Here is a 20,871-nt window from a genome sequence, read left to right on the forward strand (position 1 = left end):
TATCCTCTGCTTTATGTGGGAGAGAGATCCACACTTCTACCACCCTTTGCGTGTAGAAGTGTTTCCTAACTTCTCTCCTGAACGGCCTGGCTCTGATTTTAAGGTTATGTCCCCTTGTCCTAGATTCCCCCACCAGCGGAAATGTTTCTATCTACCCTATCAATTCCTTTCAAAATCCTAAAAGCCTCAAACAAATCAGCCCTTAACCTTCTACAGTATATTGCAGGGATTACAAGTCTAGTTTATGTAATCTCTCCTCATAATCTGACCCTTGTAATCTTCCGTGAATCTGCATTGCAGTTCTTCCAAGGACAATATATCCTTTCTAAGGTACGGTGCCAAGAACCGTACACAGTACTCCATCAGTACAAGAGTAATAATAATGATGCTGTTGAAATGTAGGCCATGGTTGTTGTACTCTGATCTGTATCTCGCTCTCTTTAGCTGAAATATTATGCTCCTCGTTGTGACTAGCTTGCTTTCAAATTAAATCCCATATTCCTATTAAATTCAGGCATTGGATTCAGGACGTTGAATGTGGGCTTCGCAGCATTCCCTGGTTGAGAAGTTGGGCAGGGGCCTGATTCTCTGCAGACGCTGATCTTGAGCTGCCTGCTGTGAGCTCCTCTCTTGGGAATCACCAATTGGCTTCTGCCAGCTCCCCTTGCCCCTCCCTTACTGCAGGGGATACTGATACTACAGCCCAAGCACCACTCCTGGTCCACTTACTGCCCTCTGAAGACTTGTATTTTGGTCAGTTGGGCAGTTACATGTACAGAAACCGCCCACCATGTGTAAGAGTCTTCAATCTACTGAGGAAGTCTATGCTTGTAGACTAGCTGTCTAGACTTGTCACTCCATGTGTCTCTGGACCACCATTTACTACCTGCCTGTGGGATGTTGACCGAACGACAATACGTGCTCGTTCCTCTCCTTTTCCTGCTCTCCGGTGAAAAAGAAGCCCAATGCCTGCTATTGGGAGGCTAGGTCACCCCAGCTTCCATTCGATGAGTGAAAGGACCCGATTAATACAGGATTGTTAAATAGACTTAATGGCCCCATGATTCTATTTTCACTTCCCGTGGGGGAGTAGCCAGAAAGCTGCCTACTATGCTGGAAACATGAGGCACAAACCCATTATTCCATGATGCAGCATGCTGTAACATCCCAGAAAGTCACCCTCAGCAACTTACGTTTATATCGCACCCCTCATGCAGAAGATTGTGCTTTACAGGGAGATGATGGACACTGAGCAGGAGACAGGGAAGATTGAGGGAGGGAGAACTGAAAATATGGAGAAACTTGGTAGGTTTTTAATTGGCTTTTAATGGAAGGGAATGAGGTGGTGAGACAAAGCAGTTTTGAGAGAGAGATCCCAAGTGGGTGAAAGATCGTTTCTTGAAACAGAAGGGAAAACATTTATAGGGCTATGGAGAAAGAGCAGGGGAGTAGGATTAATTGGGTAGCTCTACCAAAGAGCCGGCACAGGCACGATGGGCAGAATGGCCTCCTTCTGTGCTGTATCATTCTAAGATATTGGTTGGGAATGTGGCCTTCAAAAGAAAATATGCTTTGAAGCACGAATGAGAATGAAAGGGTGGTGTGAGGGCAAATCACAGAAAGATGCCTATGTCCTTGCCAGATTATGTAGAGCAGAAGTACATATTTTTTGTAAAGATTGGAGAAAGGCTCAACAGTGTGATTCTGAAAAAAATGAATGTGAATTCCTTGGGTCCAGATGGATTGTAGGCCATGCTTCACATTTAACAAAGGACACCAGCTAAATTTAGAGTACCCTGTTAGTACTCGCAGGAAGACTTCCCATGGAATTTCTGTCAGACTTAGGTCCACCTGCGTACTGACTTGGATTCAGTCCCCGTCAATGTATAAAGGTTCAGAGGGAGCCAAGGCTTACTTTAGGGAGTGGTCTTTGGCACTGAGCCCGTGAAAAGTATCATAGAATCTTACAGCACGGAAGAAGGCCATTCGGCCCATCGTGCCTGTGCCGGCTCTTTGAAGGAGCTGTCCCATTAGTCCCACTCTTTCCCAATAGCGCTGCAAATTTTTTCCTTTTCAAGTATATATCCGATTCTCTTTCAAGCATCTGAGTAAAAGCTTCAAATTATTAACAGCGAGTTCCCAATCTTGGCCACAGAATGGAGAATAACTGCTTCTCACTTGGAGGACACTGGCAAAGAACCAAATTACCAGTTTAATTGTCACCCCTCCCCCAGCACTTCTCAGCAAGGGGAGGGTAAATGGATGCTGTGAGGAGACCTGCAGAGAGAAGAAAGGGAGAAATATATAAAATAACTGACTGCCTCCCCCATAACAAGGGTAGAAATGACTATCGCTGATGTACAAACACTGATCTTGCTCGTAACGAATTCTCTTCTCTGCCATTTTATCAGAGGTGTTAACATGTTAACGCATAAGAGATTAGCGTGCAAAGTTAAAGCGCATGGGATTGGGGGTAAGGTACTGACTTGGATAGAGAACTGGTTGGCAGATAGGAAGTAAAGAGTTGGAATAAACGGGTCTTTCTCCAAGTGGCAGGCAATGACTAGTGGGGTACCGCAGGGATCGGTGCTAGGACCCCAGCTATTCACAATATATATTAATGATCTAGACGAGGGAACTAGATGTAATATCTCCAAGTTTGCAGACGACACAAAGCTGGGTGGGTGTGTGTGCTGTGAGGAGGATGCCGAGAAACTCCAGTGTGATTTGCACAGGTTGGGTGATTGGGCAGATGCATGGCAGATGCAGTATAATGTGGATAAATGCGAGCTTATCCACTTTGGTGGCAAAAACAGGAAGGCAGATTATTATCTGAACGGCAATAGATTGGGAGAAGGGGAAGTGTAACGAGACCTGGGTGTCCTTGTGCACCAGTCGCTGAAGGTAAGCATGCAGGTGCAGCAGGCAGTTAAGAAGGCAAATGGTATGTTGGCCTTCATAGCGAGAGGATTCGAGCACAGGAGCAAGGATGTCTTGCTGCAGTTGTACAGGGCCTTGGTGAGACCACACCTTGAGTATTGTGTGCAGTTTTGGTCGTCTTATCTGAGGAAGGATGTTCTTGCCATGGAGGGAGTGCAGCGAAGATTCACCAGACTGATACCTGGGATGGCAGGAATGATGTATGAGGAGAGATTGGGTCGATTGGGCTTATATTCGCTGGAGTTTAGAAGAATGAGAGGGGATCTCATTGAAACTTATAAAATTCTAACAGGACTAGACAGACTAGATGCAGGAAGGATGTTCCCAATGGCGGGGGAGTCCAGAACCAGGGGTCACAGTCTAAGGATAAGGGGTAAGCCATTTAGGACTGAGATGAGGAGGAATTTCTTCACCCAGAGAGTGGTGAACCTGTGGAATTCTCTACCACAGAAGGCAGTAGAGGCCAATTCATTAAATATATTCAAGAAGGAGTTAGATATATTTCTTAAGGCTAAAGGGATCAAGGGATATGGGGAGAAAGCAGGGACAGGGTACTGAATTTGGATGACCAGCCATGATCTCATTAAATGGCGGAGCAGGCTTGAGGGGCCGAATGGCCTACTCCTGCTCCTATCTTCTATGTTTCTATGTTTCTATGTTTAAAATAAATGGGTTAACACCACTGTTAAAATAGCAGAGGGAGAGAGGATTTGATATAACATCCGTACAATAACATCACTGAGAGTAACCACTGCCCTAAAGTGTTGATAGCGAAATGTGTTGTAGCCCCAGATGGATATTCCAGGGGAGATTGCGGTAAACATACTGAAGCCTTGCTCCAAGTGAGGAGCCCCACACCAAGGGAGCACAGATGGGAGAGACCATGTTGTAGTCCTAGCTCTGATCTGGGCTCCATTGGATCACGGCACCACATTTGGAGTGTAGGATCGTTGAGTTTACTGTATGATTTCCCGACAGCTGCCCTGGTGACACGTGGCTAAATACGCTGTCCAGCCTAGTGACAAAGCCACACAGCCCAGGGAGGTCGTCAGTTTTTGATTACTGCACCCCAGCAAGAATCAGTGCCTTCAGGAAAGGAGAGAAAACTGTGAACAGATTGAAAAGCAAAATGATTTCCATCTGTCTTTATTTAACGGGAGGCAGCTTCGTTTGTAACTGACACGGATTTATAACATAAATGGCAGATGCTTGGCGAGATTTGAAACAGATCTGGTTAGCGTCCAATCAAAACTGCAGCAGCTGAGCTGGTCAATAATTGCTTAATGCATTACAGTTTCCGTCTTGAATCCCATCCACGGTTCTGGGTTTTGCCTCCACTTATTCCCACTGCGGCTGCACTGCACCGAGATAGTAATGCTACTGATTTGCTGTATTCTACTGGAATTACCTGCAGTGGGAGAGACCGGAAAGGGCAACCCTAGGAGAGGCTCATTGTAAAGCTAATAATGCTGCAGTGCTGGCCGCCGTCTCATAAAGGCCTTAATGTGTCCTCAAACCGATCCCGTGTTAGTTATGAGGCCGAGATTCCTGCCCCTTGCCCCTAGGGTAACCCCATTTCTCAGGGTTCAAAGATGAAGAGAAACGGGCCAGAGACCTGTTTCACTGAGTCTCCGCCCCTTTGACATTGCCCCTGGAGTTCTGGGGTTTTATATGGGGGCGGGACACCATGTGTGTGACTCAGTAACACTGGTTAGAAAGAAGAAAGAATTGCATTTGTATAGCGCCCTTCATGACCTCAGGACGTCCCAAAAGCACTTTACAGCCAATGAAGTACTTTTGAAGTCTAGTCACTGTTGTAATGTAGGAAAGGCGGCAGCTTATTTGCACACAACAAGCTCCCAACTATGTGATAGTGACCAAATATTCTGTTTAGTGATGTTGGTTGAGAGATAAATATTGCTCTTATTTGAATCGTGCCATGGAATCTTTTATGTCCACCTGCGGGGGCAGACGGGGCCTCGATTTAACGTCTCATCCAAAAGACGGCACCTCCGACAGTGCAGCACTCCCTCAGCACTGCACTGGAGTGTCAGCCAAGGTTTATGTGCTCAAGTCCCTGGAGTGGGCACTTGAACCCACAACCTTCTGACTCCGAGGTGAGAGTGCTACCCACTGAGCCATGACTTACCACTAAGTTATACTGCCAATTCTGGCAGGAAAAATGCAACCCACATACTACTCGAACTCTGCCCATCTATACCCAAATGCCGTTTAAACAGAATTCACAGCACAGAAACATAGAAACATAGAAACATAGAGATAGGAACAGGAGTAGGCCATTCGGCCCTTCGAGCCTGCTCCGCCATTCAATGAGATCATGGCTGATCTTCGTCTGAGATCATAGCTGATCTTACCAGTTCAGTACCCCGTCCCCGCCTTTTCTCCGTAACCCTTAATCCCCTTAGCCTTCAGAAATATATCCAATTCTCTCTTGAAAATATTTATTGAATTAGCCTTCACAGCCCTCTGTGGCAGGGAATTCCACAGGCTCACCACTCTTTGAGTGAAGAAATTCTTCCTCATCTCTGTTTTAAATGATTTGCCCGCTATTTTTAGACTGTGGCCCCTGGTTCTGTGCTCCCCTGCCATTGGAAACATTCTCTCTGAATTCAGCCTGTCCAGGCCTGCCATAATTTTATATGTTTCGATGAGATCCCCTCTCAATCTTCTAAACTCCAGTGAGTACAAGCCCAAACTATTCAATCTCTCCTCGTAGGTCATTCCCGCCATTCCAGGTATCAGCCTGGTGAATCGCCGCTGCACTCTTTCCATGGCAAGAACATTCTTCCGCAGATGGGGCGACCAAAACTGTACACAATACTCCAGATGCGGTCTCACCAGCACCTTGTACAGCTGTAGTAAGGTATCCCTATTCCTATACTCGAACCCCCTTGATATGAAGGCCAACATACCATTTGCCTTCTTAATCGCCTGTTGCACCTGCATGCTCTCCTTCAGTGACTGGTGCACAAGAACACCCAGGTCCCTCTGCACTTCCCCATCTCCCAATCTATTGCCATTTAGATAATAATCCACCCTCCTGTTTTTACCCCCAAAGTGGATAACCTCGCATTTATCCACATTATAGTGCATCTGCCACGTATCCGCCCATTCCCCCAACCTGTCCAAATCGCACTGTAGCCTCCTGACATCCTCATCAGAGCCCACCCCTCCTCCTAGTTTAGTGTCGTCAGCGAATTTGGAAATATTGCATCCAATTCCCTGATCCAGATCATTTATATATATTGTGAACAGCTGGGGTCCCAGGACAGATCCTTGCGGCACCCCGCTGGTCACTGCCTGCCACTCCGAAAACGAGCCGTTTATTCCAACTCTCTGTTTTCTATCCGCCAGCCAGTTCTCTATCCACGTTAATACTTTGCCCCCAATCCCATGAGCCTTAATTTTGCATGATAATCTTTTGTGTGGAACCTTATCGAAGGCTTTCTGGAAGTCAAGGTACACCACATCCACTGGCTCTCCCCCATCTATTTTACCAGTTACTTCCTCAAAAAATTCCAGCAGATTAGTCAAACACGATTTACCCTTTGTAAATCCATGTTGACTCTGTCCGATCCTTTCCCCATTTGTCAAGTGCTCCGCTATTTTATCCTTAATAATGGACTCTAGCATTTTGCCCACAACCGATGTAAGGCTTACTGGTCTATAATTCCCTGCTTTCTCTCTACCCCCCTTTTTAAATATTGGGGTAACATTAGCTACCCTCCAATCCACGGGTACTGTTCCCGAGTCAATGGAGTTCCGGAAGATGATCCTTAGAGCATCTGCTATCTCCAGGGCCACCTCCTTAAGTACCCTAGGATGTAGTTTATCAGGCCCCGGGGATTTGTCGGCCTTCAGTCCCCTCAACTTACCCAACACCATATCCCTAGAGATACTAATTTCTGTCAGCTCCTCCCTCTCATTAGTCCCTATGTTTGTCGATATTCCTGGGAGGTTATTTGTGTCCTCCTTTGTGAATACAGAACCAAAGTATGAGTTTAATTGGTCTGCCATTTCCTTATTCTCCATTATATATTCTCCCGAATCGGACTGCAAGGGACCGACTTGGGATTTTACCAGTCTTTTCCTCCTGATATACCGATAAAAGCTTTTGCAGTCTGTCTTTATGTTTGCTGCAAGTTTACTTTCGTATTCTATTTTCCCCTTCCTGATTAATCCCTTTGTCCTCTTTTGCTGTATCCTGTACTGCCCCCAATCTTCCGGTCTGGTGCTTTTTTTTGCCAGTTGATATGCCCTTTTTTTTGATTTTATGCTGTCCCTAATTTCCCTCGTTATCCACGGTTGAGTCACCTTTTTAGGTTTATTTTTATGCCAAACCGGTATAAACATGTTCTGGAATTCTTCCATTCTATCTTTGAATGCTTGCCATTGTCTATCCACTGTCAATCCCCCCAGAAACACCACCCAATCAATCTTACCCAATTCCCGTCTCATACCCTCGTAATTCCCTTTATTTAAGTTCTGGACCTTAGTCTCTGATTCAATTTCCTCACTCTCCATCTCGACTGAGAGCTCGATCATAATCCAAAACAGGTCATTTGGCCCAACTGGTCTATGCCGATGTTTATGCTCCACACGTGCCTCCTCCCACTCTATTTATCCTTCTTGATGCGCCTCAATAACTTCAAGGCTCAAAGTTAACTGGATAAAACTAGGCTTTTATTAGCAAAGAAAGATGCCTGTGTCTTCACCTAGCATTCTGCTGTTCTGCTGCAAGACAAGCCTGGGCTTGTCTTAAGTAGGGCCAGGTATGGGCGGAGCCGACACACCCAATGGGGAGAAAGGGGGCGGTGCACTATATACAATACAAGGTAAAAACACAGGAGCGGGCAATACGATATATGTAGTTAAATACAGAGTCTGATGAATGACCTATTTCATCACACTTCTATTCTTTTCTCCCTCATGTACTTATCTAGCTTCCCCTTAAATGCATCAATGCCATTGGCCTCAACCACTCCACGTGGGAGCAAGTTCCACATTCTCATCACTTTCTGAGTAAAGTAGTTTCTCCTGAATTCCTTATTGGATGTATTGGTGACTATCTTATATTTATGGCCCCTAGTTTTGGATTCCCCCACAAGCAGAAACATTTTCTCTACATCTATCCTATCGAACCCCTTCATAATGTTAACAAAGTGCCAACAGGATGCTTAAATAGGTGAAAGATTAAGTTGATCTGGGAACTTAGTTCCGTTTTCACAAGTACAGCAAGAATCAGACTACCTCCTCGAGCCCGCCCCACTCAGTTAGGTTTGGGGAACCTTGCAGTCAGGCTTCACACCTCCCAGTGCGGAGGTTTGCCGGGCAGGAGCAGGACTCAGAGGTCAAGCTGTAGCGCTACGGGGCGAATTTCCGTGGGGGTTCTCGTGATCATCCGTAGTAATTTTTGGCAGAAGAGCCATGGAATAAATGAGAAAGAGAGTGTGGGTCACATGACACTAGTCATTTAGATACTTGTTTTAGCTTCTATAAATTTAGAAAGTATATTAAACTGGGGGAGAGAGAGGGAAGAGAGGGGAGGAAAGTCTTTCTTCATTTAATGTTAGTTCCATTTTCAAAAAAACAAAATGGGTGAATGTTGAAGTCAACTAATTATTTCACCCATATTTTGTTGACAGTTAGAAAAGGCAAATGCTAATAGCTTTTACCTGTGATGCAGAGATTCTAATTTCTAAAACTCATGGGACAGAGGGATACAGAGAGAGGTATAGAGAGATAAAGAGAGAGAAGAGTTGAGAGAGAGAAATGGGGTGGAGAGAGACAGAAGCTGCGAGGGAGAAAGAGACGCAGACACAAATAGAAAGAATGACAGACAGTTTCTTTCCTAGAATTTTAACTTATTAATGGAAAACAGTTGAATTTTGAAAACAACCAAAGCCTTTTTAAGGGAAACTTTGAGGAAGGAGGGATAGGAAGGGGAGGGGAGCAGGTTAGGATGTCGAGGGTGAGGAAAGACTCTGGTCTCTTGCCACTTGGGGAGAGCAAGTGGATGGAGGGTTGAACAATGAAGTGAGTGACAGTGGAGTAAAAGACAGGGCAGGATACAGGGGGGAGGGTAGTTCAAAGGGGAAAATATAGGGGCAGTGATGGGAGTGAGGGGTGGTAAGAAGGTCAGTAGGAAGATGAAGACTTAGGGGACTTGATGGGAGTGAGCAGGTGGGGGGGAGCCACTAAGAGTCACATTTTCCCCCGCAACACCTACTCAAAATGCAGCCCACAGCCGTTGGTGGCTCTTTTCCCTATCCCACTGTGCCATACCACCCATCCAAAAGGAATGAAGAAAAGAAGACAGAGAAGTAGAAGATGGGAGAGGGGAGAGAAGAGTTAAAGGAAGAGAAGGAGAAGAGAGAAAGAAGCAGAAAAGGAGAGATAGAGCAACACGAAGATAGCAGGGCCGCGTATTCGCCAATGTACCATGAACAAGATAAACCTGATGTACCATGTACGAGATTAACTTGAAGTGTCATGTGTATCTTCAGATAGGTGTATCTGACTGTGCTTCTTCATCTCCTAGGTGTCAACTCATGCTCGATTGGTAATGGAGGCTGTGAGCATAATTGTGTTCAATTGTCGATGGCACACTACCAGTGTAGGTGTCAACACAACTACCAGCTGAAGGAGGATGGGAAGCACTGCGAGCGTGAGTACCAGGGCTATGGAAGGTGTGGGGGCGGGGGAGGGAGGTGATGGTCTGCTATATCCCTCTGTAGACGGGCCTGTACCAGAAGAGTATGTGATGTGAGGAGGCACCTGTCCCGTGTCCAACCAAACAGTCCAGTTTATGGGTGGGAAGTCCAGAAATTCCTAAAACAGGTGGATTCCCCGCTCAGGCCTGAGTTAAAATTACAGTCGGGTCTCAATGATGTCATCAGGCTGTAACATGCATATGTAAAGAAGGACCCTGTTGGCTCCGGGCCCGTGTCCTTGCTGCCTGCTCAGGACAGCAGGTTAAAGTTGCAGATGTTGCGATCATGGCAGCTTTTGGACAGGTAAGAGCCAGGACGATTTTAACTGCCCGCCCGCCAGATTTCTGCTGAGCGAGTAGGGTTAAAATCGCCCCTCCCCCAAATGTCTGATCTACATTTAATTTCTTCTACTTAGCTCTGTGTCTAGTGATGTTGAGGTGTTAGTTATTAATTAAGTTAGTTATTAGTAACATAGTTATTAAGGTTTTTAATGAATTTTCATCAGAAGCCAACCAAACATCAAAATTCAGGCCCACCCCATGTCCCCGCTCCTCTCTTGCCCCCTCCGCAGGTTGTACTTAACCTTAAACCTAAAGAGGGGCAGAAAAATGAAAGGGGAAATCTAATTAGAGTCTTGTCAATAACTCAGGGTGGCGATAATCCATTTAAAACATTGTTTGAATGTATGTAGTTGCCAATAGTGGCAACAGTAATTTCTGGCCTGATAGTTTTAATAGAGGGCTTTCTGTACTGCTATGGATGCTGGGATAGTCACACCTCCATAGTGTTGTTTTCGTTCACCCTCCCGTCAGAAACAGAGACAGCACTTGCAAATCCCATGGCCAGTTGGGATGTGAAAAGAAGAAGAAAGAATAAAAGAGGATTACCGAGAGAAGGAGAATGTACCGTGTGTCACTTTATCATCTGACTGGTAGAACTTAGGCAGGTAGGAACAGGAGCAGGCCATTCAGCCCCCTCAAGCCTGCTCCACTATTCAATTAGATCATTGGCGATCTGTATCTTAACTCCATCTGTCTGCCTTGGTTCCATAACCCTTAACACAGCCATAAATACATGATAGATATTAATAAATACAACAGGGAAATAAGGAGAAATACCTTTACTCAGAGAGTGATTAGAATGTGGAACTCGCTACCACAGGAAGTGGTTGAGGCAAATAGCTTAGATGCTTTCTAAAGAAACCTAGGCGAGTACATGAGAGAAAAAGGGAATAGAAAGATATGCTGAAAGGCTGAGATGAGGGAGATGGAATGGGAGGAGACTCGTGTGGAGTACAAACGCCAGCACAGACTGGTTGGGCGGAATGGCCTGTTTCTGCGCTGTATATTCTATGTGATACCCTTACCTAACAAAAAACTATGAATCAAACTTGCGGCTTTTAAGTGGATTGGTGGTTTTTGGCACAAGGCGACACTTCAGGTGCACGAACACAGCTGTCCACAGAACTGCAGTGAAGGAGTAAGCGGCCTGCTCAGCAATGGGGCACTAGGCCGCAATCCAAATCCCTCCGAACCTGGGGAATTCTGTTCCTGAGCTCTGGTTTATTTACTTTCATTGTCCCAGAAGCTCTCAGTAGCTCACTTCTGGTGCTTGGCCCAGCGTTACAGAGAGGGTAAAATATGAATAAATAGAGAGCTTTTGGGAGTTTAATTGGACCTGCGTTTTAATAAGTCAGTGAGTCGGTAACTACCGAGCATCAGGTTAAACTGGATAAACATTTGAAGCAGAAGAAGATTCAGGGCTATGTGGAGGGAGCTGGGCCACGGGATTAGTTTTGGATTCATAGAATCATAGAAATTTACAGCACAGAAGGAGGCCATTCGGCCCATCGTGTCTGTGCCGGCCAAAAAAGAGCTATCCAGCCTAATCCCACTTTCCAGATCTTGGTCCGTAGCCCTGTAGGTTACGGCACTTTAGGTTACGGCACTTCAAGTGCATATCCAAGTACCTTTTAAACATGATGTGGATTTCTGCCTCTACCACCCTTTCAGGCAGTGAGTCCCAGACCCCCACCCCTCGGGGTGAAAAAAGTTCTCCTCAACTCCCCTCTAATCCTTCGACCAAATTGTTCTAGAAAAAAAGATAATGGGCCGAAAAGCCTCCTTCTCTGCTATAAAATTCCAATATTCTATAGTTGATACATTGAGTTACCAGAGCAAGTAAATGATTCTTCATATTACAAAAGCAAAATACTGCGGATGCTGGAAATCTGAATTAAAAACAGAAAATGCTGGAGATACTCAGCAGGTCAGGCAGCATCTATGGAGAGAGACCTGAAACGTTAACTCTGTTTCTCTCTCTACAGATGCTGCCTGACCTGCTGAGTATCTCCAGCATTTTTGATCCCTCGTGTTAATTGTTTGTGCTTGAATTAATAAATGTCTGTAGATGGGTGGAAGAGGTCAAGTGTTTTTTTTGAGGATTGATTCATTTAAAATAATTCAAATCTTATACAATAAGCGAACGGAACCATCAATCATGAAAATCAACTCTACAAAGAAAGGGATAATGGATGTTTGAAGAGGGGAGGGGGTGGGTTGGCCCTGCAGTGTCAGAATGGCCCAGTTTCCAATAGATACACCGAGCTCCTGCTCAAGGTGTCAATGAGTCATTATCTAGAGGGTAGAAATATAGGATCATCACCAGAAGAACGAAGTGGGAGGTTAGGAGCAATTTTTTTACACAGAGGGTTGTTAGGATCTGAAATGCCCGAGCACAAACATCGGGGGAAGCTGAATTTGAAAGGGAAGTAGAGAAATATTTGAATCTTTAAAAGAATATAGGAAAGGGCAGGGGTGTGAGACTAAGCGAAGGGCTCTTTCAGAGGAACAGCACAGGCACGGTGGGCTGAATGGCCTCCTTCTGTGCTGTAAATGTCTATAGGGTAGAACTTGGTATGCATTCCACCGGTTTTTCGGGCGCAAAGCGCACCCATTTAGCGGTGGGATGGCCTGTGCCCAATCTGCACAGGCGTTGGCTCCACTGCTATATTCGTGGGGACTTTTTTTTAGGTGTCCCCGGCCTGCCCCGCTTAGGATTCTTCAGCTGCCCCCATGTCCGCCAACAAAAAGTAAGTTCACTTTTTTGTTCCCTTAATAAAAATCCCATCCTGTGGATCAGGGAGGAGCAGGAGTGCTCCGCAGCCTGCTTCAATCCCCGCCCCTCCTGTGACTTACCTGAGGACCACTGCCCACGAATCAGGCAGCTGGATATTGATTTCTTCGCTCGGGCAAGCTGCTCATGAGGTCCGAGGACTAATGTCCATCGATCACCGGCCCTCGGCCCTCTCAGTTCAGGCATGTGCAGGTCAAACAGTACCAAGTCTGAGCTCGAAAACAGGCCCAGATGAAAATCTACCCCTTTGATTCTACGAACTACGCTCACTACCGCTGAGGGAATATTATGTTAATAAGGAGTTCGGTAGTTCAAACTTGCCATCCATTCTCAAATTAGGAACTGGGCCTCAGGCCAGCACAGTGATGGGGGCTCTACAATTGGCCTCAGTTCCTCTGTATTAGCAAGAGGAAAAAACATCAATGTTCCCAATCTCGACAGCTCTCTAGGGACCCCTGCTGGAAGTGTTTGTGTGTGGCTGTTGGGCGAGGACAGGCTGGGCTTTGGCCTGCTGACAATCCCTGTGCAGGGTCACGCATGAAGACTGGCCATTGAGGCAAGGTTGCCATGGTGGCAATCGAGTTGTAACCCAGCAAGAATAAGCACCTTCCATCCTGGAGGTGCAAGAGGGCTGCTAATAAATAGTATAAAGCCTTGGGCCTACATTTGTGTACTCTCTTATCTCTGCAGTGAAGAATCCTTGTGCAGATAAGAATGGTGGCTGTATGCACAAGTGCCACAACAACCATGGAGTCGCCAGGTGTGAGTGTTACCCGGGATACGGATTGGCGAGTGACACCAAAGGATGCGTAGGTAAAAGTCTTACGTTATCACTCACGTAACATTAGCAGCGTGCTCTGTCGGGGTTTCCATGGCAACCTTCACTACAGATAAACATCAAGCTCACAATGGAACAAGAGCGGGTGGAACAATCTGCACTCGGCCCCTCATGTACAGCGCAAACCAGACACTTGTCCTGTCCCAACAAACCCAATGCACACACAACTTGGCAAGTGATTTTGGGATAGAGTGACATCCCACAGCAAATCCTGGGAGTTTTTACACCTTACTGTACACACCACAGTCTGCTGCCCGAGCTTTACAATTTTGCACAGAGAGTCCTGTGGGAAGTGAAAGTTCTGAGTGACAATAAATCATCTGTCCCAGTGCGTGAAGTAGCACCTCCCAAACCCGTGACCTCGACCACCTAGAAGGGCAAGGGCAGCAGGCGCATGGGAACACCACCAGCTCCAAGTTCCCCTCCAAGTCACACACCATCCTGACTTGGACATATATCGCCGTGCTTTCATCATCGCTGGGACAAAATCCTGGAACTCCCTAACTAAGCACTGTGGGAGTACCTTCACCACACAGATGGAGTGTCGTGTGGGGAAATGCGAGCTTAATTCACTTTGGTAGAAAGAATAGAAAAACAGAATATTTTTTAAATGGTGAGAAACTATTAAATGTTGGTGTTCAGAGAGATTTGTGTGTCCTCGTACAGGAAACACAGAAAGTTAGCATGCAGGTACAGCAAGTAATTAGGAAGGCAAATGACATGTTGGCCTTTATTGCAAGGGGGTTGGAGTATAAGAGTAAGGAAGTCTTACTACAATTGTACAGGGCGTTGGTGAGACCACACCTGGAGTACTGTGCACAGTTTTGGTCTCCTTATCTGAGAAAGGACATACATGCCTTAGAGGTGGTGCAACAAAGGTTCACTAGATTGATTCCTGGGCTGAGAGGGCTGTCCTATGAGGAGAGATTGAGTAGATTGGGCCTATACTCTCTGGAGTTTAGAAGAATGAGAGGTGATCTCATTGAAACATGCACGATTCTGAGGGGGATTGATAGGGTAGATGCTGAGAGGTTGTTTCCCCTGGCTTGTGAGTCTAGAACTAGGGGGCATAGTCTCAGGATAAGGGGTCGGCCATTTAAGACTGAGATGAAGAGGAATTTCTTCACTCAGAGGGTTGTGAATCTTTGGAATTCTCTGCCCCAGAGGGCTGTGGATGCTGAGTCGTTGAGTATATTCAAAGTTGAAATAGATAGATCTTTGGACTCCAGGGGAATCAAGAGATATGGGGATCGGGCAGGAAAGTGGAGTTGAGGTAGAAGATCAGCCATGATCTTAGTGAATGGCGGAGCAGGCTCGAGGGGCTGTATGGCCTACTCATGCTCATAATTCTTACGTTCTTAGACTACAGTGGTTCAAGAAGAAGGCTCACTACCACCTTCTCAAGGACAACTAGGAATGGGCAACAGATACTAGCTTTGGAACAAAATTGGGGGAATTCACAGGGTTTATGGGACACATTTACCTAGAATGCGAATTTATTGGTGTTCCCAAGTATTTGAACCGGTGCCAACGTGAACAACTAGCCTGGATCAACCTCCTTGAAAACATTGAGTAGGTTTCCTGTAACTTGGATCTGTGGGACCTGAGGGCTGATATTCCAAGTGCCCGTTACCGACTGGGAGTCTTGTCCACCACCCACACATATTGGGAAATCATGGACACACCGGGGCAGCACACTCGTAATTTTTGGACGTGCGGTAGAGTGCATTCGGATCGTTGTCCCCTTCAGTTGCCCCACTCTGCACTCACTGAACAGCAGGAATATCCTTCCAGTGCTATGGTGACCAGTACTACAACAACTTGCATTTATATAGCGCATTTAACATAATAAAACATAGGATTACATAGGATGTACGGCGCAGAAACAGGCCATTCGGCCCAACCAGTCCATGCCGGTGTTTATGCTCCACTCGAGCCCCCTCCTGTCTTTCCTCATCGAACTCTGTGAGCATAACCTTCTATTCCCTTCTCCCTCATATGCTTACCTAGTCTCCCCTGAAATGCATCTATGCTATTTGCCTCAACTACGCCCTGTGGTAGCGAGTTCCACATTCTCACCATTCTCTGGGTAAAGAAGTTTCTTCTGAATTCCCTCTTCTCCACAAGTGGAAACACTCTCTCTGTATCCACTCTATCAAAACCTTTCATAATTTTAAAGACCTCTATTAGGTCACCCCTCAGCCTTTTTTCAAGCAAAAGGAGACCCAGCCTGTTCATCCTTTCCTGATATGTATACCCTCGCATTTCTGGTATCATCCTTGTAAATCTTCTCTGCACCCTCTCCAGTGCCTCTATATCCTTTTTATAATATGGCGACCAGAACTGCACGCAGTACTCCAAGTGTGGTCTAACCAAGGTTCGATACAAGTTTAGCATAACTTCCCTACTCTTCAATTCTATCCCTTTAGAAATAAACCCTAGTGTGTTTTTTTTTTGGCCTTGTTAACCTGTGTCGCTACTTTTAGTGATTTGTGTATTTGTACTCCGAGATCCCTTTGCTCCTCTACCCCACCCAGACTCGCATCTTCCAAGTAATAAGTGACCTCCCTATCCTTCCTACCAAAATGTAATACCTCACATTTATCTGTGTTGAACTTCATTTGCCAATTATAAGCCCATTCTGCAAGTTTATTAATGTCTTCCTGTAATTTGATGCAACCCTCATCAGTATTGACTACCCCCCCCCCCAAATTTGGTGTCATCCGCAAATTTCGAAATTGTATTTTTGATTCCAAAGTCTAAATCGTTAATATAAATTGTGAACAACAGTGGTCCCAGCACTGATCCTTGTGGAACTGCCACTGTGACTAGCTACCCTTTACCCCTACTCTCTGCTTTCTGTCTTGAAGCCAGCTAGCTATCCATTCTGCTACTTGTCCCCTGACTCCACATTCTCTGACCTTATTCATCAGTCTATTATGGGGTACCTTATCGAAGGCCTTTCGAAAATCTAGATAAATTACATCTACTGCATTACCCTTGTCTATTCTCTCTGCTATCTCTTCAAAAATTCAATGAGGTTGGTCAAGCAAGACTTTCCCTTTTGAAATCCATGCTGACTATTCATTATTATATTTTTGGCTTCTAGATGTTCTTCTATTATCTTCTTTAGTAGGGATTCCATTATTTTTTCCTACCACTGATGTTAAGCTGACTGGTCTATAGTTCCCTGGACATGTTCTATCTCCCTTCTTAAATATAGATATTTCGCACCTAAATATAGGTAAACTTTCCAAGGCGCTTCACAGGAGCATTATGAAACAAAATTTGACACCAAGCCACATAAGGAGATATTAGGACGAGTAACCAAAAGCTTGGTCAAAGAGGCAGGTTTTAAGGACCTTCTTAAAGGAGGAGAGGCTTAGAGAGATAATTCCTGAGCTTAGGGTCTAGACAGTTGAAGGCACGGCTGCCAATGGTGGTGCGAAGGAAACTGCGGATGCGCAAGAGGCCCGAATTGGAGGAGCGCAGAGATCTCGGAGGTTTGTAGGGCTGGAGGCGGTTGAGAATTTTAAAATCGAGGCGTTGCCGGAACGTGAACCAATGCAAGTCAGCAAGTACAGGGGGTGATGGGTGAATCATTACTGTACATTACTGGGCTGGTGATCGGTGCCTCTCTCTCTCTCTCTTCCTAGATATTGATGAGTGCGTGTTCGAATTAGCAAATTGCTCGCACGGATGCCTCAACACTCACGGATCCTTTTCCTGTGTCTGTAACGCAGGCTATGAGCTGGGTGCCGATGGGAAGCAGTGCTACCGTAAGTTAACCCGTTCAGTCCTTCCTACTGGTGTAGGGCGGGCAACAGTGAGGAAAGTATCGGGATATAGGGTCATCATAGCGAGCCCACTAACAGGCTCCTAACGTTGACTATGGGCTCCTGAGTAGAATTCACTGTAAGGCAATAAATACCAACAAGCGACACTCCTGTGATACTGTAGAGAAGGATAGTACGTACAGGAGGACAGACCTGGCACAGTATTAACAGTAACAACCTCTCTGTATACACAAGGAAGCATTGTGAGTTGGTATTCTGTAAATGGAGGATAGAACCTCATTCCTGTATTTAGGAGTCACTGAGGGATGGTGCAGAGCACAGTAAAAGCAGCTGTGAGAACTTCTAAATGCGCATTAAATATATTTTATTGAGAACTGGGTAGTCCAGTTTGTGCCATTTCATCTGGAGAGGCTGGGATTGGAACCCAGCCCAGACCAGTGGGTTTAAAGTCTCCTTTATTTGTTGGCTGTAATGGACCTGTGTAAAATAAGTCGGAGACGGTCTCGAGGAAACTTTACCTTGAGTCTAGCCTGTGCTGTGCCTGACCTGGGTGTCTATTATAGGGCAGTGTAGCAGGAGTTTTACTCTGAATCTAATCCATGCTGTGCCTGCCCTGGGAGTGTTTGATGGATCAATGTTGAGGGAGCTTTAAAATTATCAAAAACAATGTCCGCACAACACCTCCAGAATAGACCCCTGTAATCGGCAGGTTGATCTGGTCATTTATCTCATTTGCTGTTGTTGGGACCTTGCTGTGTGCAAACTGACTGTCGATTTTTCTACATTACAACAGTGACCACACCACAAAAGTACTTTATTAACTGTAAAGCGCTTTGGGACGTCCTGCTTCTGTCTCCAGGAATTGTTTCCGAAACGATTACAGGGTTTTATATGCCTCGGCCTGCATTGTGCTGAAAGGGTGGAACTTGGCTCAGCAGTTGGAGGGATTTCAGGAGAGCTGCTGTGTGTTGGGGGTGTTGTGACCCACTGCTGCTACTGCCGATGTTTTAATAAAAGAAAGAAAGAAAGAAAGACTTGTATTTATTTAGCAACTTAGGACGTCCCAAAGCGTTTCACAACCAATGAAGTACCTTTTGAAGTGTGGTCACTGTTGTAATGTAGGGAAAAATGGCAGCCAATTTGCGCACAGCAAGGTCCCATAAACAGCAATGAGATAATGAAAGATAATCAATTTTGATGATGTTGTTTGAGGGATAAATATTGGCCAGGACATTGGGGAGAACTCCCCTGCTCTTCTGTAAATACCGTATTGCTTTTAAGACCCTTTCATATGGTGCTCATTCAGGCAACTTTGACAAATCCAGCAAGTTTATCCTTGGTGTTGCTATGGGAGCCACTAGAATAGAAATGGCATGAAAGAAATGTTAAAGGAGTCGTGAACGTATCTGAGCGCTTTGTTTACAGGGATTGAGATGGAGATCGTCAACAGCTGTGAATCAAACAACGGAGGATGTTCCCATCGCTGCCGCCACACAACCAGCGGTCCGCTGTGCAGCTGTAATCAAGGCTTTCGCCTGGATGCTGATCAGAAGACATGTGTAGGTAGGGCTGAACAAAGGTGATTTTTCCCCAGTTGCTGAAGGTGGGTCATGTTCGTGTACATCAGCTTTTAGGGGTTTAAATAACACAACGATTCAATTAAATATAAAACAGCACACAACCTACAGTGTGACATGCGTCAGTCATTCATGAAAGAAAGACATATGAAATAATACTGAGCGGCCTACGGGTGGCGCTGTCCAGGGAGAGTATAAATACTCGGGCACGGGCCCAGCTTGCGCAGGACATTCTTAACAGGAACTAGTGAAGGACACAACTAGACCTCCAGTTTGTAAAACAGTTGATTAAAGCTCTGTTTAATGCTTAGACCAAGTGCCTAGTAGTTTTCTTATGTCACAGTGTGTTACAAGTAATTGATTTTTTGAAGTTGAGGTAGCATCATAAGCTCTTGCATGGTTTATCAGTATTACCCCAAGTCCAACACTAGAGTTAGACACTAGTCTTAAACTTCTGGGACCTGGGTTTAGAATTCAGTCCTGATATTCCCCTCTTTCTCTGTGAAAGTCCGATGTGAAACTATTTTGGGTAATTACGGTGCACAGGATCAACCTGTCCATAATTTGGGTGATATTTTGGCACCAAAGTCACACTCCGAGATGCTACAGGATGGTTGATGTGGGAAATGCTTCATTGGTGCAATAGTGGGTACTCTCCTGAAGTTGGAGTTAAGATGCATTCTTGGGGGATAAATGTTTTGCATCAAGCCTCCTCCAGACCTGACTTGTGAATGGTTGATGCTGAAGAGGCATAAAGTGGAATTGTGTCTCGTTGTCCATCTCTCTCCAAATACATATAAAGGTACCTAACTGAACAAAAATCTCATGGACAAATTGCATTCCTTTTTTATGAACTCAGTTACTGCTCACTAGCAGTGGCTATTGAATGCAGTAATAATAATTTTAATAAACTGTTAGAAGTTTAACCCTTGGGGCTCCCCTGATAGCTCACTTGGTAAGTAGACAGGCCAGTGCAGTACTGAACCACACTTGCCTGGGTGAGTGCAGCTCCAACAACACTCTAGAAGCTTGACACCATCCAGGACAAAGCAGCCCGTTTGATTGGCACCCCATCCACCACCTTAAACATTCACTCCCTCCACCACCGGCGTACTGTGGCTGCAGTGTGTACCATCTACAAGATGCACTGCAGCAACTTGCCAAGGCTTCTTCGCAGCACCTCACAAACCTGTGACCTCTTCCACCTAGAAGGACCAAGGGCAGCAGGCGCATGGGAACACCACCACCTCCAAGTTCCCCTCCAAGTCACACACCATCCTGACTTAGAAGTATATTGCCGATCCTTCATCGTCGCTGGGTCAAAATCCTGGAACTCCCTCCCTAACAGCACTGTGGGAGTACCTTCACCACACGGACTGCAGCGGTTCAAGAAGGCGGCTCACCATCACCTTCTCCAGGGCAATTAGGGATGGCCAATAAATGCTGGCCTTGCCAGCAATGCCCACATCCCATAAGCAAATTTTTTAAAAAATCAGGAAGGGCTGAGCCTGGATGCCCGGTCTGTGCTGAGTTAGCTAACCATGGCCAGGAGATCATTCTGAGTCCTACAAATTGTCTCACCATCACTGGGCTGTGGACGAAAAAATCAGACAGAATGGCCACTCTTCTTTAAAAATTCATCCTCAGGATGTGGGCGTCGCTGGCAAGGCGTTCTTGCCCATGCCTCGGTGCCCTTGAGAAGGTGGTGGGCTTTCTTCAACTGAGTGGCTCGCTTGGCCACTTCAGAGGACAGTTAAGAGTCAACCACATTGCTGGGGGACTGGAGTCACATATAGGCCAGTCTGGGTAAGGACGGCAGGTTTCCTTCCCTAAATTAGTAAACTCGTTTT

The 20,871-nt window shown here is 45.7% G+C and overlaps 1 protein-coding gene across 1 annotated transcript in view; it reads left to right on the forward strand.

Moving 5' to 3' along the window:
* Positions 1–20,871, forward strand: part of LOC147100733 (uncharacterized) — a 290,852-nt gene that overhangs the window by 155,761 nt on the left and 114,220 nt on the right. Inside the window, exons 4-7 of the mRNA XM_085967558.1 lie at positions 9,503–9,628; positions 13,500–13,622; positions 17,304–17,426; positions 18,870–19,007. Coding sequence (XP_085823684.1) covers positions 9,503–9,628; positions 13,500–13,622; positions 17,304–17,426; positions 18,870–19,007 — 510 coding nt within the window. The remainder of the gene's footprint in view (positions 1–9,502; positions 9,629–13,499; positions 13,623–17,303; positions 17,427–18,869; positions 19,008–20,871) is intronic.

Source organism: Somniosus microcephalus, chromosome 25, assembly GCF_052327205.1.
Source record: "Somniosus microcephalus isolate GS21.2 chromosome 25, FLI_Smic_1.0, whole genome shotgun sequence".
Taxonomy (NCBI): Eukaryota; Metazoa; Chordata; class Chondrichthyes; order Squaliformes; family Somniosidae; genus Somniosus; species Somniosus microcephalus.